The sequence below is a fragment of the Lissotriton helveticus genome, chromosome 1_1 (genome assembly GCF_964261635.1).
Source record: "Lissotriton helveticus chromosome 1_1, aLisHel1.1, whole genome shotgun sequence".
In the NCBI taxonomy this organism is placed as follows: Eukaryota; Metazoa; Chordata; class Amphibia; order Caudata; family Salamandridae; genus Lissotriton; species Lissotriton helveticus.
In genome coordinates, this window is record NC_136057.1 from 918,870,802 (window position 1) to 918,896,204 (window position 25,403).

The 25,403-nt window shown below is 39.7% G+C and overlaps 1 protein-coding gene across 8 annotated transcripts in view; it reads right to left on the minus strand.

Moving 5' to 3' along the window:
* GRIP1 (glutamate receptor interacting protein 1) overlaps window positions 1-25,403 on the minus strand; it is an 819,646-nt gene that overhangs the window by 158,663 nt on the left and 635,580 nt on the right. For 4 of the 8 annotated variants that reach the window (XM_078676400.1, XM_078676385.1, XM_078676375.1 and 1 more), the window contains exons 9-11: window positions 10,125-10,294; window positions 5,708-5,866; window positions 460-615 (exon numbers count right to left, since the gene is read on the minus strand). In XM_078676400.1, coding sequence (XP_078532526.1) covers window positions 460-615; window positions 5,708-5,866; window positions 10,125-10,294 — 485 coding nt within the window. The remainder of the gene's footprint in view (window positions 1-459; window positions 616-5,707; window positions 5,867-10,124; window positions 10,295-25,403) is intronic. The other 4 variants (XM_078676408.1, XM_078676392.1, XM_078676427.1 and 1 more) reach the window with 3 other exon arrangements.

A 25,403-nucleotide genomic window follows, 5' to 3' on the forward strand; every position in this document is an offset into this window, starting at 1 on the left:
ACTTTGCCAGTTCTGTGGAATCTGTTCCTGCTTCACGAAAATTGAGAGAAGTGTCCTAATTTCACACATCTGTGATAAGCCAAAGTATTTATGTATACAAATATGGCATGATACAAAAAACACTCAAACTTCCCTCTTGTCCACTGACCATTCATGCACTGAGCACCAACAACTGACCCTTAGGCTAAATGTGGTGATATAAAACTCATAGCATTATATCATTACCCCATATAAGACAGAGATCACTGAAGTGAAGAACTAGTTATCTTTCAAAAAATGGTTTCTGGGAGGCAATTTCTTTAAGCTGTTTAAAAATGACGACATTAATGCTTGATCTACTATGGCTGGTACTGATTCTTTCCTACCAGAAGGATGCCACAAACTAATAATATACCTGACTAGATGTGCGGAACGGAACTGTGCTTTCCCAATATAAGGGCAGCAAGCATTAGCACTTACATGAACTTTTGAAGTCCTTCTTTTTCATTCTCCTTCGCATCAGTGTCCCTCGTGGGCTTGTTGGATAGAGGTTGCGAGGTAGAGTCCCCATGTTGAGTGAGCTCAGGCTGTACGCGCTCATAGAGGTAGGCGAAAAAGATGAAGACACCAAGGCTGCTGTAAAACAGAAACATATAGCACACCATACCTCGATTTAAGGTGACCAATACAATGCATGCACATTTAGCAAAACCAGTGTGCTCCCAAATAGAACATCTTTAGTGTATCATAAAAAATACAAACTATACTATAAAACCAAAAGAACAGATGTTTCACAAAATTACTAGTGGTGTCCTGCCAAGTGTTAGTCAACAAATATCAATGTTTCTGCCCTAGCCTTCCAGACACAGAGCAGTCAATACCAAATTGCATGCCACATCTGACATAAGGCAACATTCTTTGCTGTGTCTGGGAACTGTGACTCAGTCGGCAAACTGATGAACACAGCCAACCATACAAACTCTGCATTAAATGGTGTGTGGGATGTCCTTAAATCAATGGAAGGGGGCATGCAATGTCACACAACACCACCAAGAGAAAACACAGAAAGAGGAGAAGGAAAGAGAGAGGATGTTAGAAAAGGCCCAAATCCAATCTGCTGTAATCACACTTTTAGGCAGTAGTGTAAAATTCACTTCTGTCAACTGTAGAAAAATGGTTTAAGGCATCCCGAATGCCAGGGCTACAATGTAATAAGTATACAAATATAGCAGTATACTATCACAATACAAAGATCAGTCTCAATGAGTTTATTACATCACATCTTTAATTATTTTCTTTATTGTGAGGATTTGTGGCACAAACCAGACAAGAGGATATGGGTGGTGAAAGCAAGAGCTATTTACTATTCTTCACATTGGTATTTGTCCTTAACTTTAATATTCACCCTGTGCATTATAAAGCATGAACGGTTAATAAATCCAACTGTGACCCAAGTAATCGTTCTCAAAGGAAGAAGAAGAAGGATTTATTTTGTGCCTCCACTCTTCCTAAGACCAAATATGGGTGAGGGTCCTTTTCATCTAAGGAAAAGGATTCATTCTTTGCTTCTTTATAGGACCCATTACCTGGATCGCAGCAGGAATCACTATATTCTCTTGTTTATTTTATATAACTTGGGAGCATGTTTGAAAAGACTACCTGTTTTCGTTTCATTCCAAATGATGTGTAAAAATATGGCATATGAATTATATCAACAGTTGCTGAGGTTGGGTGATGCTTTTTTTGGTCTTAATCACCGAACAACATTGTGCATCTCTCCCCACCAAAACAGGACTGTTTTGTTTGTTATTGGAAGAGATCCATTCAAGGACCTGTTATCTTAAAATACGAGCAATTTAATTATTAACAGTAAACAAGCATGCTCAGATTAACTGTTAGAACCCATCTCGTTGGGTTGAGCCTTGGACAGAGCGGGCAGAGTTAATGTTTAGTGGTGACTGCATTCTGGGTGGATTTTCCATCCCAAACTTATTTATATAATAAATGACTGCTTATTGTTCTGTGGGTATCATATAATGTTATCTTTAGCCTACTATCTAGTTGCAGAGGATTTACTAAAAACTCACACTGAAAACATTTGCATCGTAACAAAATAAATGACATACAGGCCCCAAAACAAAACACGGAATAGGGTAGTGCGCTTTCCCATGGGAGCAACAGTACCTCTCCTTGTTGTCTACGCCAAGATCACTTGCACAGTATTGTTCGGAGGAAAGGCAAACTGAAATCAGCACCGAATCATTTGACTGGTTCTCACAGTCAGTGAAGGCAATGGCTTCTCTTTTAAATCCCTACTGTTATAGCTGGACAGTAAGTCGAGCAGAAGAAGTTCATGGCTACGCTGGCCTTAAAGTACATTCACCCCTCTAATCAAGCATCATCATCTTCTGGGAATGTCGGGGATTGGGGACATGCCACAAGTTCACTAACTTCTCAGCTCAACCTCCTTGTTCCAGATGTAGAGATTGAGAAGATTATGTACTAAAGGGTCCTATGGAGCCCAATGAGTGGTATTTTGAGAAATATAGTTTAAAATCTTTAGAGTTTGAGAGAGAAAAGCATTTGTGCCAATCAACAAATTCATACTGAACTAATTTTCGTAGTTCACATATAAAAATTCAAAGTTTTATAAAGAGGCAAGTAATGTAGGTGTTATTCTGTAGGGTGCATACAGAGTGATCGGATGTCCAATCCAGTGATGTAACACAGGACCCCGCAGTGCGGGGGGGCCACCAAGCTCCAGGGGTTCCCCTAAGCAAAGTGCTCTGGCCCAGAGCTCCCGATTGATTCTGGAGGGGGACCCTCCACGTACCTTGTAGAGGGGCCCCCCCAAGTTTCGTTACGCCAGTGGTTCAATCACATTTAAGATCAACAATTTGGAAGGGAGATACCAAAACTTTCGCAACTAAAATATTAAGATTTTCCTTCCATTTTTCGCTCCATTTTTGGTAGTCGTCCCGTTTTGATTTTATCAATTCAGCATAGAGCCTTTTAATTGTGCAATCTTCCCCACCTTGAATTATCTCCATAATTGAATTACGCCTGAATCCCAAAACGCCTCCTTTTTTGTTCAAAAGAAAACTCCTAACTTGTAAGTATTTAAAGAATTGCCTAGATTCTAAGTTAAATCTAGTTTGTAAATCTGAGAATTGAAGAATCCCCTGGTCCCCCTTTACATCCCCTATAGTCCTAATTCCCCTGTTTTCCCACTCAGCAAATATAGGTCCCGAGAAAATCTCTTGTGGAAGATTTAGGTTATGTGTGAGTCTAGTGTACACATTGTATTTCCCCAAACCTATTTTTTTAGAGAAGCTACTGTTTGTTATGTTCAGCACCATTGCAGGCGCAACATTATAAAACGATATATCATTTATACTATACACCCGCTAAAATAGCACAATGGGGAGGTACAGTAGGTATTAAGTGCTATAGGTGTGGAAGCTTGGATGCCGATTTACAACATGTATTTGCTACGTGTCCTCATCTAGATTTACTAAAAAAAGATATTGAATGTTTCATAAACAATATTTTAGGAACTGAAATTGTGTTAACTCCCGGAACTATATTATTAGGAGTCAATTTTGAGGACGCACGACCATTTTGTGGGAGGGAATTTCTATTTGTTGCAATATCTGTTATGAGATTATGCATAGCCTCTGCATGGATTGACCCTATACCACCTACTTTCCATAAATGGCTGGCTAAGTTATTAATAACATACAATGTGGAGAAAGAGATCTATGCAAGGAAGGGAAAAAGGGGAAGGAAGCTGGGCAAGATAATATGGGATCCTATAACGCGGTGGAAAGATGATCTAATAGTTTAAAATTGAGTTTTGTTTGAAATATGGTTAAATGAGGTTCATATATGAGATATAAACTGGCATGCTGGTTATAATGGGAGAGATTTATTTGACTGTATGGAAATATTAGGAAAGGGTAAATCTGTTTGATTACACTCAGGCTATACAATCTGGAATAACATTCTGGATCAAATTACTTTACTCCTTTGTTTTAACTGGATGTTGCTTCATTTAATATGCCTGCCGATGCTTTATTGGTTGTTTTCCTCAATGTCATGCATTTATTTTTCTTTCTGCCATTAATATTGCCGTGCCCTGTACATAATTGTAAAAAAAAACAAAAAAAAAAAAAACAATTTGGAAGGATTGAAGAAAGTGTTATCTCGCATTCCGTGATCACACCAATCACTTCAAATCTGATCTCATTTGATTTTATGGTTTGTTGTCACCAGAATACATCTATGGTCCCAAAAACATTTTGTTTGCATTTGCAAACCTACTCATCATATCCTAGTATTGCATATTTCATTACTATTCCCTGTCGCTCCTCAGCTGTAGATATATGTGTTTTAAAAACTTTAACTTTGGAATTAAGTTCACTTGCCTGAAATATTTATTTGTTAAAATGTCTAAACAAGATATCCGATTTATTGTAACTATTCATTTTCCACTATTAATTCATATCACCTGTCTAGCTCCACCCAGTGAAAAGACAAGATTATTGGAAAAAATTGGTGGAATTAAAATGCTGTTAAACATGCCTCTTCCCACCGCGTAATTTGATGGTATCCATTCCCTCTTGATTGTATTGGCAGACCACTCTGATTAAAATGTTCAGTATAAGACTGGCATGGCAAGAGAAGCCTACGGTTCAGGAAGATAGCTTAGGTAATGTGAGCCCAAGGAGAGGACTAATCCATCGGGTATGGAGGGAACTAGTGTTTTATTTTTGGTAATGAATAGGGTTGATCATCTTTTTTGATTCAGAACACTAAGACAGCATAACCCAACAAAACCTATGCCCGTCTGACCAAAGACAATCATAATATCTAAAAAGAAGAGATAGCACCAGAAGACTTGTTACCATGTTTTCATAAACAATTTGGAATGCCTGGGAGAGGTTTCTAAAATGACTACATGGTCCTTGACAGATGGTTAAATCCAGCGGGACAGTAACTTTAAGGGGAACATCAGGATAGTTAACTATTTGTTAGTACTAGTGACACATAACTAAACTTGGTTTAATTCCACAAGTGTATTTTGAAGTAGTTATGCATTATTGGCCTTCATTTAGCTTTCTGTGCATAGTATTTCCTTGCTGTTAGACTCAGTAAGTATTATTTTATATGCCCCAAATAACAAAATATTTAGTGTTAAGTTTCTCATCTCTTATTGTTAAAATAAGTGCCTGGATCTTAACAATCTGCATTTTGTATGTGATTACATACTTAGTGTAGCTTGTCCTCATCACTTATAAGGAAAGTTTGCCCCTAACAGCACTCAACAACAAAAGGGAGACAAGGGTTAGGATGCGATACAAAAATAATGTGAAAGTCCAGGTATTTAAGCGAAAGAACTCTGTGATCTTTGAATATTTTTAATATATAGTGTTTTTTGGGGGGAGGGGAATGCAACGGTGATAAGAAAAAAAAATGCAGCTTCTCACACCTCTAACCTAGGCACTGCATTAACTTGATATTGACCAATTATCAAAATAAGAAATCATCTCGTTGTTCATGTTATCTAGTTGATCTCAAATTTTTAAAGGCATTCACTGATTGAGGCACCCTCCCTGGGACTTGACAGAGTGATAGATGCATGACACACAAAGCGTAAATGCTTGAAATGAAAAAAGCATGAGAGGCAGCAAAGGAAATGTCAGGAGGAAGAAGCGTGGAACATTACGAAGGTTGTTTGGAGCAGGTGGTTGCTGGCATTTCGAGGCGGGCTTCCTGCCATGCTCGGGGTGGTGGTAGGTGTTATAATGCTGGTAGGTGTGGCGGCTGCTGTGGTGGTTGGATCGGGAGTCCCAGGTAAGTTGCCTGTTGCTTCTCTGAACTTTCACTGCCCGCATGAAGGGATGGCAGGGATCACAGGAAATCGGAAAACAGAAAGTACCAGGAAAAAAGGGAGAGGTAACTGAATTTTACAAAGGAGAGAAAAAAGCAACGGAGATGAAAGCATTTTGTGTGGAAAAGAAAAGCACCCTTGTCCAGCCCATTTTCTTCTTTTCTCTCTCTCGCTCTTTTTTTTTTTGCGGTCAGAATTGCCAAAACCCCAAATGCATATTAGGGAACGAAATAATATATTTAGGTAGGGCTACCAGACATACACATTCGATCAATAATTAAAGGAGATTTGAATCAGATGCAATTAAATAAAGCAGCAGGGAAACCAACAGACAGTTTTCATTTAGGAAACATCCACTTAAGAGTGCAATTAAGCTTAATTTGCTTAAACCACTTTCCTAATTACGTATATAAACCCCTCATGATGGTGAAGAAAGGGAGGTTAGATGTTGCTTTTCAGGCAATCCTTATGTAGTAATAGTAAATTCCAAAAAGTAAGTTCTAGGATTTTAACCTAATCATAAAAGTAAAACAATTCTTGAATTACATAAATGAATACATTTTATACGTGTGCTCTCCATACCTGCCTGTCCATCAGACCTTGCATTTTTGACATCCAGCGTTTAAAAAAACAAAACAATTTACTCTGATTGTACCTTGGAAAGAGGCAGAACATGGTCAGTGATGACATTATCTTAATAATTTTGTGCCTAACCTGGAAAGCCGTGCACTACAAAGAACAGCCACTTGCTGTGTTTCTGCCAATAATTTTACAAGATTTGAATACTGCTCCCCCAGGTAGACGCAGGAAGAACCCTGTTGGATAACATTATGTAGAATAGACCTTTAACTTGATCTGAGACACAAAAGATCTTTAATCGCAATATTCAATTTCCAACATACATGGATCCATTTGCTGTGCATTTGAGAAGACATTGCAGAGTCAAATGTAGGGCAAAGATGAGAGGGGAAAACAGCAAGTACTCATATTTGCACTAATACTGCAGCAGAAAAGCTGTTGTGGCTTTTAGATAAAAGCACTTCACACTGAGGGAGATGTTTTAATTTTGCTCTTAAGGCAAGGGTCTATATTTATGCGTGCCAGAACTTTCTTAAATAATCAAGCGTTAGGAGACAGTCCGCAGCAATCCAGTAGCATTTAAGGACTTAACATTTCAGTATGTAACCAATATCGCTATCAATTAGCAATTCAAAGTCAGATTTTCTGCTTACAAAGTCTGGCCGATAGCTTTCAAACCACATCCGTCTCACCATTCTGGACCACAAGATAATAGTTTAAATTCTTCAGTGAGTTGACCTGACAAGGTGGGAAGGCAAATACAAAACGTACATGTCCAGCTCGCAAAGACGGCTACCATTAGCGGGCAGCGACAATTGGAAGCCATCTTTAATTGAATGGTTATTATGTTCTAAATACAACAGCTCAAACTGCACGTCTGAAACCGTGGTATAGCTGGCACACCGGGGTCAAGAAGGACTTGTGAGAAAGAGGGTCATACCTCGGTTAACAATACAAAATACAGTGCATTTAAAGGGTCTCCAGAGGCTCACACATCGCAAGGTGATCTTTGATGGTGATACTACCAGCAATTCACATGGCGCTCTCCCAGGAGTTACTCACTTTCAATTGTAGAAGGTTTTTATTGGTACCTTGAATATTTTTCCTGTTTTACATTAGGCCTCTACACCAGCATATTGCATCGATAGCATGACGTTGGCTTTTTGTTGAGCAGTTCATCTTAAAAGTGTATTTTAATACTTACATGCCTTTTGTTTTGGTGACAAAATTCTCATCTTTGTTGCTCATCTGTTCATTCTTCCAGAAGTGTAACTACATGTGTTTCCCATTGGTGACTGGTCACACTCTTTTCAATATAAGAATTAATTCAAATGTGTTCTTATCAATACAGACTAATCGGAGATGATCACGTCTCATGCGTGATCTGTCACACCTCTTTACTACTATGCAGGACTGCATTATTGTTGATATTTCTCTAGTAGTGGTACATTTTCTTCCTGTGTTGCACTCGCATGAGCTCCCCATCTCTGAGAGTCCAGATGCACACTCTTGCGGTTTCATAAATGCAAGACTCAGGGCTTTTCTGAACCACTCATCACACCACTCACACTCTCCCAGTTTTTTGTCCGTTGGTCCCGTTTTGGTTTATCTAGTGTTTGGCTAATCTAGTGTCTTGGCCTAGCTCCAAGGGAGCCTCATTGAAAAATGTTCCAAAACACTTGTGCAAACAAATGGCACAAACTGATTTGTGTCTCTTGTTTGTGGGTGTTAGTTTATTTTTTTCACACATAAAGATGCTAAAAGGGGGTAAAAACGCCCAAGTAGAAATGTTATTTACCCTGGGGTGTATCTGTGCACGCTAGTAATACAAGGGTCTTACTGACTACAGATTTGGGACAAGGCATTTAATCGATTGAGCAAGTTAAAACACTGAGATTGTTATTTTTTTTTAATGAGACATAACTCATAGCAACTGCTTTCTGTGCTGATAACTCAAACACAAAGGCAGAGAGAAAGTAATTGGCCAAAGCAGGAGAAACAAGCACGACTTAAAGCAAAGAACTGACACAAATGCAAGGACCTTAAAAACATAGCTGCAAAGGAGCCAGGAGCTCAGCGTGCATGTCAGTGTCTTCAGTGGACGCAGTACAATGTAAACTACGAAACCTGTGGTAAGGCTTCCGACAAAACTGGTCAGAGGTATTATTTGCATCTGGATACGCGAGTCAGCACAGCCTTGTGGAAGAGAGTGTGCCTCAAACCCATCACCACCAGTAGGGGGCGACAGCTCTGTTCTGGCTGAGAGACCCAAGAAGCAAGTAAGTACATGGAGGACCACTAAGGAGGGCAGAGTATGGCAGCTCTCTCTGGCGGATGCAAAAATTCATGTTTATTGAGGTAAAACTGAGGGACACTGCAATTTCCAGAGAGAAGCTTTACCCCAAAGCTACATTATCCAAACAAGTAGATGCTATTATCCCACAGTTATGGCTAGCACTGCTTAGGAGTGGCTTCTTTATTTCACTCTCCATGAAGCCCTCAGTATCTGTCTCTGGACTGACCCTCTGACTGGCCTACTTCTCCAGGGAGTTTGCTCACGTATTGCACTTTATTCTTCATATTAATACTCTCCCAAAGACCTGCATGTTCTCCCACACTAATGTTTTGCCACAACTACCCACCTGCTGGGGCTAGGATGGGTTACACTTTGTGCCGTTGCCTTCAAAGCATTGAGGTTACCTAGTAATGCACACTCGGTGGCTAATTCGAATTGCAATAATCTGCAAAGCCATTGATCCTCTTTACAAAAACTCAGTGTTCTGCAGGATCCATCATGGCTGGATCCTCCATATGTTTGCAAGTGGCTACTAAGAAAGGAGGCTCTTCAATAAAACATGATTGACTTATTCAGGTTTTAAACTTTACTTGCCAAAGGAAGAAAAGGGCAAGCGTGACATCTTGTTTCTAAAGCTGCTTCGACACGCAAGTCGAGATCAATCTAAGATCTTTCTAAGTCTTGACTGTCAAGGTACCTTGAGATATTCTGGCATGTGTGCGCACCGGAATTCCCAGAAGGAATGGCTCTCGCTCTCCACCAGGAGCCCCCGCACACTGTCACATCTAATCAGATCTCTCAAAGAAAGCAGCTGCGATATTGTGACAGCATTCTTGTTCAGTGCGGATTCTATACCAGCGGACATGGCAAAAATAAGAATGAACAGGGAAAAGGCACAACATATATATAAATAACTCCAATGCTCTTGCCCAAAAGCACAACAGTGTTACAAACTTGTAAATTGCCTTTCAGTGCTACAAGGACTGTAAACTTCTATTATTGTGTCAGTTACGGCCAAGGGACTTCTTGTGCACATTCGAACCTTGAATGCGTGGTTACACCCATTGCGAGTATCCACCATGTTTCATCCTCTCTTCATGCAATATTGTTGGGTACCAGCCACAGTGAACAATCCAGATGATCAGATGCATATTGTTTCTACTTCCCCAAAATGTTGGACTTGGACACAAAGTAAGATCTACTTGTTTAATAAAATACCAATTGACACCCGATGAGATAAATACTTTAGCTGTCATAGATACTAGTTCGCCAAAAAGGCACAAAGGGTGTCCCGTATCCTGTGATCAAGCTTCATAAGCATCAACTAAATTTGTGGTGTGGAAAGGGCAAAATAATCTCACACCCTGGTCCTCTTACCATGATCTGCTCCTTTCAGAGCCAAGCGGGTTTGGTGGTGGGGAAGGATTTCGAGTTTGACATGTTCGGAAGTGCTGGCTAGCAGCTGCGTTGCCTCTGCTAAGGTACAATATTCCATGCTGGTGCCATCAATGGACAGGATGTGGTCTCCAACATGCAGTGCTCCACATCTGTGGGAAAGGGTAAAATAACGTCTTATCAAATAAAAGATGCTTTACTTGTGTCGCACAACTATCGTTATCATCACATGACTATGATGTCGTCAATTTCGAATATAGACAAAGGCTAATCCCCCATGCAAAGTAAATGTCAGTTTATTCATTCATTTACTACCAGTTTTATATAGTGTGGACAAGCCCCAGTTACTGGCAAAGCGCTTTATATAGGATCAGTTCAACAAAAAGCAAACGCATAGAGTACACAGGTGGAACATCAGAGGGCAAAGAAAGGGCCCATAGTGTGATAAAACGAGCATAGGCGGAGAAAGACGAGTAGTCATATCTCATAGAAACCATATTTACATAAACACTGGAGGTGGCAAATGGGGAGCAATTCGATTTAGGACAGTGCTTGGCTCATTAGAAGCCTAAGATTCAAGGGTAAAGCCTACTCTGAGTACCCTGCATCCGCTTGTCCAGATGTAGGGGGAGAGCCCTATTCTACCTGGCCCCTTCCATTGGAACGGGTTCCCTGTGTATATTCGTACCTGCACAAACTATTGTCAATTTCGGAAACCTACCTAATCTAAGTGACCTTTCCTGGTGGATGCTTGATTGTATGCTACTTTAGACCTCGCCGAGATGTGACGGGCGATTCGAGCGCTATATTAAATATAATTAACATAACATAACTAATGGGCCTTTTACAGGAGGAGCTGATGCTGAAATGACAGGCTCTTCAGGGTAGGGTTATCCAGCGGAACAGATTTCCAAGCCATAGGAGCAGTTCTCAAACAGGATTGCTTTAGGGGTTTCACCTTCTTTTATGAATGGCATTTCGAGACACACAGTGTCAGAGCTCGGAAAGAGATGAGCACCTTCATATATAAACAGTTTCTGGGAGAGTAACTTTGGAGTACTGGTGGGGTGTGCATCATTAGTCATTCCTGCTAGCTGGAAGATACTCCTTGCATCTAATGAGAGCTGTGAAATGGCCGAAAATAATGGGAATTTGCATTTATTTGTGACCGTTATTGAAAGTCTTCAATTCTTATTGGCTCTATTCCTGTCATTGGTCATTTATTTTTTACTTTGACTCTCCTATTATGTACTTTTAACGTTTCTTGTGTTCTCTTACCTTTCCAATGATAAATCGCACATGCTCTTCTGTCTCTCTACACTTATTATGATAACATAACTTGTTTCACATAAAGGTACATTATATTACAAGGATGGTATAAGAGAATAAATGAAATGAAATGAAATAAAATATCAGCATTTGTAAAGCGCACAGCTACCTCCGGAAAGGTGTCCCGGCGCTGCGGGCCGTCGGGAAGATTAAGCGAGCTATTGCCCAGAGTCACATGGTGCTGGGCTAACCTGCACTTGCACCGGGGATCGAACCGTGAACCCCGTGGTCCAGAGTCAGACACCCTGGCCGCTGCACCACACCTCTTCCACAAATCCCTTTAACACTACAAATAATTGTGACAAACTGGACACTGTTTGTTGTATCACAGACCAGAAAGGACCTCAAACTGTATTTTCTATTTTTTTCTTTTTTTTAGCTTTGAATTGAAAAAGTTTTAGGAAGACCAAAACAGGTGCTGGCTGGTTTGTGGTCAGATCCCATACTATTCTTCAGGATTCACTCCCTGCTTACCCTTAAGCATGAAATACAACTTGGATCCACTTGCCTAAATTCACATCATTTTAACTCCTTGCGTGCTGGTGACGGAACCACTCCGTCACCAGCCACGGACGCGCTGTGCTGGTGACAGAGTGGTTCCGTCACGGCCCGGCTGCCGCGCCTGTGCGGCATCAATTTCGCGCCTGCGCGGCGTGTTTTATTGAGCGTGCGGGGCCATGACGGAACCACTCCGTCACAAGCACAGCGCGCCCGTGGCTCGTGACTGAGTGGTTGCGTCAAAAGCATGGCGGCGCCGCGCGGCCCCCCTCCCCACTAGCGCCGCAGCGGAATTACCGCCGCGGCCAAGGGGTTAAAACTGCCAAGGACCTGTGAACCAATCAACACAATACCACAGAAAAGTATTATCATGTGTAGTTACTATTAGTAAAACTGTGTTCAGAAAGCACTCATTTTTACATACGACATATGTACAATTTGAGTGGAGTGCTGCCTTACTGCTTATGTAAATAAGCTAAGCATATTGCATGAACTCCTATTGTCGGGAGGTGGTTTAACAAGAAGCACAGCAGTTCAAACAATGATTCAAACCATCATGTCAATGTTGCACTATGGAAGCACCCATCTCCCGGAGACTACAGAGAGTTCTAGACATATGGCATTTGGTATCTCCTGATTGATATCTGATGTTTTAGGCACTGTTGGACCTGCCTGGGGTGGATGCAAGGCAAGCCTGATACAACTCTAATCTAGAGTCGTGTAACTCCCTAATTTACATTTTTCTTTAAAAAACGTAATCTGTTTATTTAATTGAATTTCTTAATTCAATTTACAGAAGCGCTGTCTATTTCCCCTTTCCTTCCTCCTGTAGATAACCAGTTCAGTTCAAAACCTTTATTTTGGCACAATAACCACAATCTGTCACACATTTTAAAACCATTAGAAAAGAATCTATGTTCATCTCATACCTTTAAAACCACCATATAATTATTACAAAATTCATGACATCCTATAGATTGTTTAACCAAGTGTCCAGGCAATAAAGCATTAAGGTCAACAGCACTAATACCGTGCACACTGCATACTCGCGCTTTTTTAAACCCTTTTTCGTTTCCGCGTTCAAACCTCCTACCGACAGTGAACGCCGGATTCGCGGCCGGGCTGAACAGAAGGTCCAGGGATATACGGACCGTTTGAAACATATATGCTGAGGAACCAAGAGTCACCATATCAGAATCAGGTTGGAAAAATAAGGTCTGTTCCTGTTCCGTCTGCGCTCTATTTATAAGGCAGATTGATCACGATTACTTACACATAAAGGAGCATGTGAAGATCTCTATTACGAGCTACAGCACATGATACCCTTACCGGGTTGGAATTATCACCGGTTAAGCGGGAATACAACACACGCCACGATTAGAAGAAAGCCCTGAAGAGTCAGAGCAATCTGCACTCTGACGAAACATGTGTCGGCTGGCGTGAGAGTGCTTGAGCAATAAAAAGAAAGAATTGCTCAAATAAGAAGAAGTGGAAAATTATCTCTTGTTTTATACTGAATATGAAATAGAGTACAAAACTTTATATTTCAATTTATACCGTGTGTGCATAGGAATTTGCTTTTCACACTGCATACAACACCAATATCTTATTTCCCTGGTAGAGTGCTCCGTTTTTGTCTGACACTCCACAATGACATCAAGATTCAAGAGACTACACAGACCATCAATTAGCTAATGTTTGATTTCCTAATTCGCAAGGCCTCTTAAGGCTCCCTAACCCCAGTTTGGGGCACATTGGTATTACACAGCTCTTCCAAATGCTCAGTTAGGCCATGCTTGAGCGTTTCTCCAGTCTGGCCACAAAACGGCCACCACCAGTTCTCCACCCTATAAACGTGCGCCCATTTTGCAGTACAGGAGTGAAGGGGCAATGTTCCATAGCGGAACTGTTAAAACAGCCTCCTGGCTAATCCAGGAAGTGCTCTTCCGAAAAGGAATCCTTCACAGTGAGGAAAGCATTGGTTAGGGTACCAAGTTTTGTCTGGGGGTTTGAAGTATCTCTTTATATTGCCAATAGATGGATTTAATATGCTTCTTAGAGGAGGCCCCAAGCTCCCCTGGAATATTCCATAGGCTCTCTCCCCCATTCTTTACAAGGGTCGCTTTTACATATCATAACCAGGGTATGTTACATGAGCCAAAGATACATAAGATTTCTTCTAAACCCTAGCAATAGGAGCACAATTCAGGAGTGGCCCAAATTCTACTCCAATATAAGATTGTCTGACTCCTATCTTATGGGAGATTGATCTAAGCCCTTGATCTAATCTGGGAGGGAGCGGGGGGGGGTGCTTATAGGTAAACCTGTCAGCTGTTACTAAGGAAGTCACATCCCTGCATCCCGACAATTCTGTGACATATAAGGCTGCCCCTAGGGTCTGATGGTTACAAATCTGAGTAGCCAGGGAGATAGGATGAAACTGCGAGCCTTGAGACAGTTTGACTATCCCTCCTGCTACTGGTTTCATTTTGAGCCTGCGCTGGATTATATCAGTATGCCATTCAAGCTGTTCCATTAATGTAATGCCCAGGTAAGCAAAGGTGCGCACATGCTCCAATGAGATCCCCAATGACATAGGATTAGGTCTAGTTCTAGTTGATTGACAGGGATTCAAGACCATATACATTGTTTTCCCTACATTGATCTCCAAACCCCTCTGCTTACAAAAACATTTACGCAATCAAATAGTTTTTGGAGTCCCACAGGTGATTTGGTGAGAAGCAAAGTATCTTCTACAAACATGAGAGCAGGAATCCCCATGTTTGCCAAGCTAGGTGCATCTTGGTCCAGGAAAGATACTAAACCATTGATATACAACTTGAACAGTGTACAAGGCAGTACACAACCCTGTCTGTTGACAGGGGTTGAATCGGTCAATTTGCTCACTTTGCTGCAACTAAACTGTGCAGAGTTGTTCTGTGGAGTCTTATCATGATGTCCAGCAGGCACTTGGGCACCCCCATTTCAAATAGTGCCTGCCAGAAGGAACATCGTGGCACTAAGTCAAATACATAACGAAAAATTGACAAAATCCACACCAAGACAGCTACCACCCAAGATGACTGTTTTCCAAAACAATAACTAGAGGTAAACCACTTGGTTCATGGTACTTGTGCGTTCTCAGAAGCCTGCTTGCAGAGGAGTCAGGATTTCATTTTTAGTTAGCCTTTCCTGGACTCTATCCAGAATTATCCTGCTGATTAACTTTTGGGAGTGATCTATGAGAATTATGGGTCTATAGTTGGTTGGTGAATCGCGAGAGCCCCTTTTGAATACAGGGATCATTTCTGCCCCTGCCCGTGTTGGTGGGTGGGTGCCCCTATCATGACGGTGTTGAATATCACTGTATATAGTAAGTGCTACAAATATCTACTTCATTCAGGAACAGATCCCCTAGGATCTTATCAAGTCCTGGAGCTTTACTAGGGATAATTATCTTCATGGCTATACTCTTCATTCTCTAGACCCATATGGAACTATCTTGAAGTTGGAGGACTCAGCCATTCTACCTTCACAGTATTGCCAAGTAATCCCCCTCCCTACCTGATCGTATTGAGGGTCTTTTAATTTTCCCGGCTGAGAGAATGAACTGGAGTAATAAGCAAATCAATCACTTACTAGAATGTTGTTATCTATGGGCCAAAACCCATCTCTGCTACCGGTAGACACTATATTCCAGAAGGAACGAGAGCCTTCCTCCTAGAGGAGCCAACAGACCCTCTCATTTCCCTCACTCCCACTCTTTTATTGCCTCTATGATGTTTTTGTAAGCCCTCCAGGTGACTTGAATCTGCAATCTATCTTGCTTCTTTTTTGCTTCAGCCAGTGCTAGCCTGGCAGCTTGATATTGTTTATTGAACCAGGAAGAAGGGCTCTTCCTTTCTACTGCCCGCTTAGACTCGATGAAAAAAACAATTCTTCGTTTTTGAAACATCTGATTAGGAACAATACAGACCCCTCCAAGAGACTCCCGCCAACACCTGACAGATCCAGCCCAAACAAACCCTCAATACCATTGGCTACAAGTCTGTAGAGCTCCCCAACAGACTCTTTGGAGAGCTTCATTATGCTCCATTTAACTCTACGCCAGCTATTAGTAATGCTAAGCCTTCTATTGAATGGCTTCACCCAATTATTAGATGTAGAGTGTATTAATATCCCAAGGTCGAAAACAAGGGCATTGCGGTCATTGCCATGCCGATCATATAGGACCATAGCCTTACGTCAAACATTATATATAATATAGTCAATTATGCTGTTGCTATTTATGCGGTTAAATGTATGATTACCGTCTTTGTCGGAGATTGATTTACCATTACAAACATGGAGTCCTTGTTTGAGAGTAAATTCATTTATCTGGACTGCATATGTGTCCATTTCTTGCTGGGGATTACTAGCTCCAGAACTGACCAAACATTATCCTCCTCTACAGTAAGGGCCTATCTGTATCCAATGGTTCAAACTGGCATAAAAATGTTTCTCACCGTAGCAGATAATGCGGCTAGATATGTGTTTAAAAGAGCAATAACCGGGGAATTGGGTTTTATTCTCCACAGATCTACAATGCACATTATATATGTAGTAAACTACATTCGGGGAGACAGTCAGGATAATACATAATATATCTGGGGAGCCCAGCTTGATCTCCTTAATCATACATGCTAGGTTCTAACCCAGACTGCTAATCCCCCCGATAGCCTACCCTTCCCTGTAGTTACATCTTCCTGGCAAAAAGTTAAGTAACCTGCATGGTAGAGAGGCTTTAATGACATAGGGCCATATGTAGATAGCTCAATTGCAATCGCAAATGCTGAAATTCGCAGAATTTCAGCGTTTGTGATCACAATTTGGGCAGTGTGCTATGTAGCACACAAAAAGCCACACACTAAATAAGGAATCGCAAAATTTACGATTCCTTATTTTGCAATTGCATTTAAGGAATTGCAAATTGCGATTCCTTAAATGCAATGTAGGAAGCACCCAAGTTGTGCGAATTGTGGCTTAAGGAATCGCAAAATACCACCAACTTCAGGTTGGTGGTAAATTGCGATTTCATTGAAGAATGCCCTTTTTGGCATTTTTCAAAGTGCCTAATGGGTCACATACATGACCTTAGGGCAATGTATGAGGGCCACATGTGCACACATGTTAATTTCAGGGGTGCAACAGGGTGTCCTATTGACACCCTTGTAACCCTGAAATTGCATTCTCAATTTGCCATTCTCTAATTGAGAATCGCAAAATGAGAATGTCTTCCAATTCATTCTTATGGGCCTTCTAGCCAATAGGAATCAATGAGAAGGTATTCCTTATTTGCGAATCTCAATTTGCAATTTGCAAATAAGGAATAATTGGGATTCGCAAAAAAAATTGCTAATCCTACCTACATTTCGTTCTGCGATTCTCTAATTGCGATTCCCAAAAAAAACGCAATTTGATAATCACAAACAAAAATTACCTACATATGACCCCAGGTCTCTTGAAAAAGACGAAAATTGTGTTGGTAAAATAATTTGACATCATTCTGGATTAATTCAGTTGGAATCCAGATCTGCTACATTCCTTGAGACAAGCTTATTAATGGGGCTGATCTACTAGTGATCCATACTCCATTGTTGAGACTATGAGAAGATAAACCATTAGTCACCACTACCTCTGATGTCTGGGGGGGATAGTACTGACCATCAGAGCTTTCTCTAGATGATATACTGCTTGCAGGGCGGGCACTAGGTTCTGATCGAGATGTTTGATTATGTAATTTACATTGAATCTGCTGCTCCTGATGGAGCGAGATAGAAAACAAAATTTTGTTTAAACTCGCAAAGTCACATTTCCATAACATGAATAAAATTATTAATGATTTGTGATATGTCGTGCTAATACAACCTAGATTAAACTTTACACGTGGGGGGACTAACATGTGTGCTCATAAATGTGCATATTTGTTGCATCTTTTTGTTCGTGCAAAATAATAGAATAATTTATTGTTTTCGTTTTTGTCATTACTAACTGCTGCAAACTTAAAATAAGCATGTGCTTGTTTTGCTTTTCCTTGTCTGTGTAATGTCATTTCTACTATTCTAGGTGCATTTGGGTCTCATTAGAAAATCGGAGACTGGTAAATATAAACGCTGCTTTATTTGTTTACATTGGCTAGGTAACATTTTGATTAATCGGGTGGTTTAATTAATTAGTAAACCATGGGGTGGATACAGAATATACTTTATTTCTTATATTAATACTTTTCTTGTGTTTGATTTGTACTAGAAAACATAAGTTGCCTGCTTTTGGGCCTAGCTACTTGAGCCGCAGAAAAAGAGCTGATCCATAATTCTGCAGAAAGTCACGAGACGCCCATTCTGAATTAAAACGTTTATTGAGGCTGCATTCACAAAGCAAAAACTGATGAGCTGACATCATTCTGTCGGACATGGCCAAGGTCGAAAGTGAACTTTTTGTCAGTCCTTAACTTGGCATCCGCGGAAGTCGTGCTGAAAAACTATGGAAGTTGCGAGGATGACTTAATACAAAGTTGCAATCGCAGGAAGCCTCTGGCTTCACGTGGAAGAGACAATGGTCTTTGTAAGACATGATTTTGTGGAACTTTTTAAGAATCGGGTGACATGTCACTTGTCACTCTCAGCCAATGGGACGTCGAGTATTTCTGAAAACTTTCCTTTGCTAGTTTAGTTAGCGTAGAAAGGTATAAAAAGTCATGCCCTTAGGGTTGGGCTGGCTGCTGCTTTCTGACTTTCCGATGAGGGTGATGTGCTGTTGGACTTTGCGTGGAGCACGTAAGAATCCTCAAAGATCTTTACTTTAATTTCTGTCTATTTAGCTCAGTTAGGGAATTAGATTTTAGAAATGCTAAACTTTATATAATTTCTTTAAATTGATTCAATTGCTTAAATTGTATTTTTCTCATATTTCTTACCATCATGCTTGCTATATTGCAAATAAATTTCATTTATAAAACTTTCAACTTATATACCATAATTTAGAAAATAAAATCTTACTTTTGGCAAACAAGCTGGTCTTGGTTATTCAGAAGTGTAGGTTACCATTAGCTAGATCACGTCACCTATGGTGGTCGTTTAAATGGTTGGGTTTTATTATAATGTCAATATTCTTTCTGCAAATGTATAATTATGTATATAGTATGTAGATAATGTGTATATAGATTTATTCTGACCACCTGATTCAGTAGGCCCAAATATATCATGTTCATAAATGGGTCCATATTTAGTATAGAATTTTGATTATAGGTTATGAAGTTGGGTAGCGTAGTTTATGATATATTTTCTATAGCCCGCTGGATCAATTCTCTGGTAGCAGAAATTGATGGTTGCTAAGGGGTAACCAAGGTAACATGTTGGTTGCTAAGGGTTGCGTCATGGTATGGAAATAGGATCGATGTTTTAACACTTGTTAAGTTCGTTTTTCGTGCCTATCTGTAAACTATACCGGTATAGATTGTGTGGCGAGAAATTAGTCACGCAAGCCATCTGTTCTGTTTGTAGTGATATCGCCGAGTATCACAAGAGGTATCGCCGTGTACCATAGTGTTGTCGCCGAGCAGCACAGTTTTAGGGCTAGGTCTGAATCTTGTATAGTGAGGATTTTCTAAGAAATCAAAGCAGCATGAGAATAGGGACAAAGCGCCTTCCATAAAACTCACTGTGATGAGAGTATTAGTTATATCCGAGCTTGAGTGAAGGGTAAATTTAACGTCGGTACATGATTATCTATAAACAGGTTAGAGTCCTGTACGGGTACATGTTTCATATCTAAAAACAGGTGAGAGCCCTGTAAGGATAACGTCGTTATTTTGCTAACGGTGCATGAATTCTATAAACAGGTGAGAGTCCTGTACGGATTTCATGTGTGTTTGAATTTAGGGAATTTTCCGTGTAAAAGTGCGAGTTTGAATTATATTTTATGTTCAAGTGGAACTCTTAGAACTTTCACTTCGCGGTGGGTTCAGAGCAAAGCGAGTTCATAATTATACGTGTTAGAAGGGTGGGGTAAGGTTACTCTACTGACAATTGAATATTATCCTTAGTGTGAATAGCGCCGTCTATTCCGAAGTGTGGATACTTGAATGTATGTAAACTATCCTAATTAGTGAAACGAACAGATGTTGTCTTTATAGTCATTGTTAAGAATTAATTTACACTGAAAAGTGTTCTTAAAATGGCGCTGTGAAAAGATTTTGTGAAGGAGGGGTAAGCGCCAGGAGTGAGAAGCGAGAAACCGCAGCTGCTGTGTACGTCACAGAGCCGCGCTGGGATTGGGTGACCTACGTCACAAACTGTATTTTGATTGGCTCCTGAGTCTCTGACGGCCTGTGAGCTGATTGGTCCTTCGGAAATTCTCCAAATTCATTGGTTGAGCAGAAAAGTGACGCAGCTCAACTGCCATTGGCTTGTTGGTGTGTTTCGCGCACGGATTGGTTGTTTTGCGGAACATCCCGGAAATATTTTACGAACGATTTTGTGAATTAAATTTAACTCTTAAAAATGAGTTATCATTTTAAATATGCTGAGAAAAGGACAACATTATTTCAGAAATTTAAGAATTTATTTTCACCTGACAAGAAAATCGAAACGCGAGGTGGTAAACTACTTCATAAGTATAAAACACCTGCAGCGTACATGGAAGGTGAATACGGATATCATACTGTCTTATGGTTCGACAGTTGGAAACGTTATACTAAAAACGATGGTGTTTTAGCTTGGCCTGATGATGGTTCATTTAATGTAAGAGTTTTAAGAAATTTACGAGAGAAAATGAATGCTCTTGTTCCAAAACCGAGACCAACTCAATTTGAAGCTTTAGTTGAGTGGGAAGATGAGATGTATCAGTTACAAAGAGAAGCTAGTGGAATTAAAAGACCTTCTAAAAATCCATCATGGAAAAGAGAAACTCATGAAGATAGATTGAGAATGTGGAGACAGGGAAACATGAGTGAAGGATTATATTTAATTCATGAAATGGTAATGGGTTCTCCTACAGGAAAATCTATGGAAAGTGAGTCTGAGGATGCAATTATGGAAGAAATATATACAACTGCTAGGAAGAAACAGCCTAATCAGCCTTTGAGACCTCCTAGATCATGGTCTACTCCGGTGGTTTCTACTGAAACTTCACCGAGTGCACCTCCAATTAGTGAAGCTCCTAAACTTTATCCAAATAATAGTGAAATCACTGAAACACCTAGAAGATCAGAATTTGAGAATGCTCGAAATGAAGGCAGACATTTTTCAATGACTCCAAGAGCAAGGGAACCTCCAAAAGATTATGCAAGAGAGACAAGAAATGTTGAAGATGTTGATTATAATGAATATTTAAGGTCTAAAGAAGAATTAATTAAAAGGATGACAAAAGGCATGGAAGCTGTCACAGTTCCAGTAACAATAGGTCCTGTTCAGCCTGTATTTGATCAAAGAGATACAAACAAAAATGGATTAACTATTCCTTTAAATACAGAAATTCAAAAACCTGCTGAAAAATTTTATTCAGACTTGACTGAATTAAACACTTCTAGATCGAGAATGCCTGATTTAACCTTTAATGAGGATTTATCTCCAAAGACACCAATGGGTGCTATGTCAGATGTAGGAAGTCCTGAAGTCAGGGTAACCACACCAAAACTTGATGTGGCCAAATTAAAAGCAAATATCGAAGAATTAATAATTGGAACAATTGGTCCAGATAGTTTAAATTACTATCGGGATGATGAGCTACTATTCATTTGTAAAAGCATTCAGTGGAAAACGAAAAATAAATATGACCAATTAGAGGATCTAGCTGCAGAACTTGAAATCGATGTAAGTAAACAAAAGAATTTTGCAAAGCATTACAGACTAGATTTTTCAGAAAGTGACATTGAGAGTTTGAACTCAATGGGAAGAATAGTTCACATTAAAGATTTGATTGTCTATATCAAAAAGCTAGGAGAACTGAACAAATGGAGAGTGAAATGGACTAAAAGGAAGGAAGATGAAAGATTGGAAAAATTGTCAAAACAATTTCCAATGAGAGAAGTTGCAGGTGGAGGATATGTTCATGTCCCATGGTCGAGACAAGACATTCTGTTATTTACAAATGACTTTCCTAAATTAAGAGAGAAACCTGTTGAGTGGTACAGGCAAGTCGATAGATTTATCAAAGTGTCAAAAGTTCTGTGGATTGATTTAGATGGATTTTTTGACATTGTAGTTCCATCTGATCTTTGGACAGAATGCAAAATATCTATTAGTTGGCCAAAAACAGAACCTGAGCGAATTAAAGAAACAGGTGCCCCGAATCCACTTGTAATGGATTTCTATGAGAAAGTAATTGTATGGATGAAAAACAAAATTCCACCCAAAGAAGTTGATTGGGTTAAAATAGAAAGAACAGAACAGGAAACAAAAGAATCAGTTCATTCTTTTTATGAAAGACTATTGTTAATCTTTAAACAATACAGTGGTTATGAAAAATTAGATGAAAAAGACATGAGTCATTTTATCTATAGATTTGTTTATGGACTAAAACCTGAAATTGGAGAAATGATCAGAACTAGTATTGTCGGATGGCAAGCACTATCTATAGATGATATTCTGAGAAAAGCAAAATATTGTAGCGATGAATTAGAAGTAAAACAGAAGAAGCTGAAGGAGAAAGCCATGTGGGCTCAGGTAAAGGTGGCTGAGCAACAGATTGCCAGCATGGGAAATAAGAACACTAATTTTGTTCAAACTGGAAATACAAACCAGATACAAGGAAAGTTTAAAGGTAATAATTTCCCAAAGAAATTTAGCCCAAAGATAGAAGAGCTGAAACAAAGATTACCTTGTTTTAATTGTGGCGAAATTGGACATTGGAAGGACGAGTGTCCTCATCCTCCTAGAAACTCAAAGAATCCCTTATTGAATCCACAGATGCAGAATGGTGTTAACGTGCAGCAACAGCTACAGATGCAACAGGGGTTAAATGAATTTAATATTCAACGACAGTTACAACAACAACAACAACAACAGGTGAATAATCGTCAAGACCAATTGCCACAACCACCTTTTCCGAATTGTGGGGGAGTTCAAAAATATAATCCAAACGTGGGATTTCAGGGATGTGAACAGGTAATAAAACCACAAAAACAGCAAAAACAGCAAAGGGTTCAAATGCAAAATGCTTCACAACAATTTTTATTAACAGAAAGTCAAGACAGTGATTCTGATGATTATTGCTGACGGTGCCCGAGAGAGGAGGAAGAGTGTGTTGTTGGAGCCACTCTTGAGGTTGACCAGTCCGGTCCTTATGTAAACGGGAAAGTTAATGATGTAGACATCACTTTTCTAGTGGACACTGGTGCTACCCGTTCTACTGTTAGATCAGTGGAAATTGAAAACCTACCTCTCTCTGGGGATACCATCCAAGTTGTGGGAGTAAGTAATCAGCAAATTAAAACAGACTTAACTGATCCAGTACCAGTTGAAATTGGAAATTATAGAGACAAACACAGATTTGTGGTTTGTAATAGTAGTCCAGTAAATCTATTAGGCAGAGACATCCTATGTAAAATGAATTGCAGAATATATTGTTCTCCTGAAGGAGTTGAGTTACAAACAATGGAGGAAGATGGTTTATACAGAATGACAATGATGATGATGGAAGCAGAAGAAACAAAATTGTTTCCTGCATTTGAAGAAAAGGATTTGCCTGAAGAGCTAAAGAAAACAGTGAAATCTGAAATATGGGATTTTACTGGGAATGAGATGGGTCTGATGAAAAACGTAGATCCTGTTAAAATTGCATTGAAGCAGGGAATAGAATTTCCAAACACTCCACAGTATAAAATGAAAACAGAGACAATTGAAGGTATTACACCTATAATTGAAAAATTAATCAAACAAGGTGTATTAAAGGAAATGAAGAGTAGCTCTTGTAATTCACCAATTATGGGAGTTAAAAAGGCTAACGGAACATTTAGGATCGTACAAGATTTGAGAAAGGTTAATCAAATTGTCATTCCATGTTGTCCTGTGGTTCCAAATCCAGCTGTAATTCTATTTCAGATTCCATATGATGCTGAATGGTATACAGTCATTGACCTTTGCAATGCATTCTTTACTGTTCCCTTACATCCAGACAGTTATGAAATTTTTGCTTTCAGATTCCAAGGTAAAACCCTTGGATGGACAAGAATCCCTCAGGGCTATACAGAAAGTCCTTCAATCTTTAACGAACTGTTAAAAAGATCATTAGAAGATTTAGACTTACCAGGTAGGTCTACGCTGGTGCAGTATATTGATGATTTGTTAATAGCTGCAAAGACAAGAGAAAATTGTGTAACAGACACAATAATTCTGTTAAATCGCCTTGCAGAAGAAGGACATAAAGTGTCCCCAGCTAAACTACAGTTTTGCAAACAAGAAGTAAAATATCTTGGTCACAGAATTGCAAAGGGAAAAAGACAAGTAACAATAGAGAGAATAAAAATGATTCAAGCAATGTTACCGCCAAGAACACAAAGACAGGTCAGAATGTTCCTGGGAATGGTAGGTTACTGTCGACAATGGATAAGTGGATTTTCAGTAATTGCGAAACCACTACAAAGACTGACCAAATCAGATGTAAAAGATCCAATTATTCTCAATGATGCTGAGATGGAATTTTTTGAGAACCTGAAAAAGAGCTTATGCCAAGCTCCTGCTTTGAGTATGCCAAATTATGAGAAAGATTTTGAACTGTATTGCAGTGAGAGAGAAGGATGTGCATTATCTGTGTTAATTCAGAGACATGGAAATTTAAAGAAACCTATTGCATACTTCTCTGCAGTTCTTGATCCAATTGCAAAAGCATTACCAGGTTGTTTGAAAGCTGTTGCAGCTACAAGTATCAGCCTAGAACAAAGTGAAGGAATCATTATGGGATTTCCTGTGAAAGTTTTTGTGCCTCATTCAGTTGAAATATTACTGACAAGAGGTAAGACTCAACATTTAACAAGTAGCAGATTGACAAAGTATGAGAAAATCATACTAGGAGCAGATAATGTTTCGATTTCAAGATGTTTGAATCTGAATCCTTCTACATTACTGCCTGATTCTGAAATTGTTGATGACATTGAGACAGAACATGAATGTTTAGATGTCATGGAATTCTGCACTAAACCCAGAAAAGACATCAAAGACAGACCTTTGCCTGAATCGGATTTTGTCTACTTTGTAGATGGCTCATGCTTAAGATCCGAAGGTGGTGTCTTAAAAGCTTCATACTCAGTTTGTACAGTCGAAGATGTTGAAGAAGCATCATGTCTTGAAGGAGTTCGTTCAGCACAAGTGGCTGAATTGATTGCTTTAATTCGTGCATGCGAAATATCAAAGGATATAAGAGTTACCATCATTACTGATAGCCAGTATGGGTATGGAG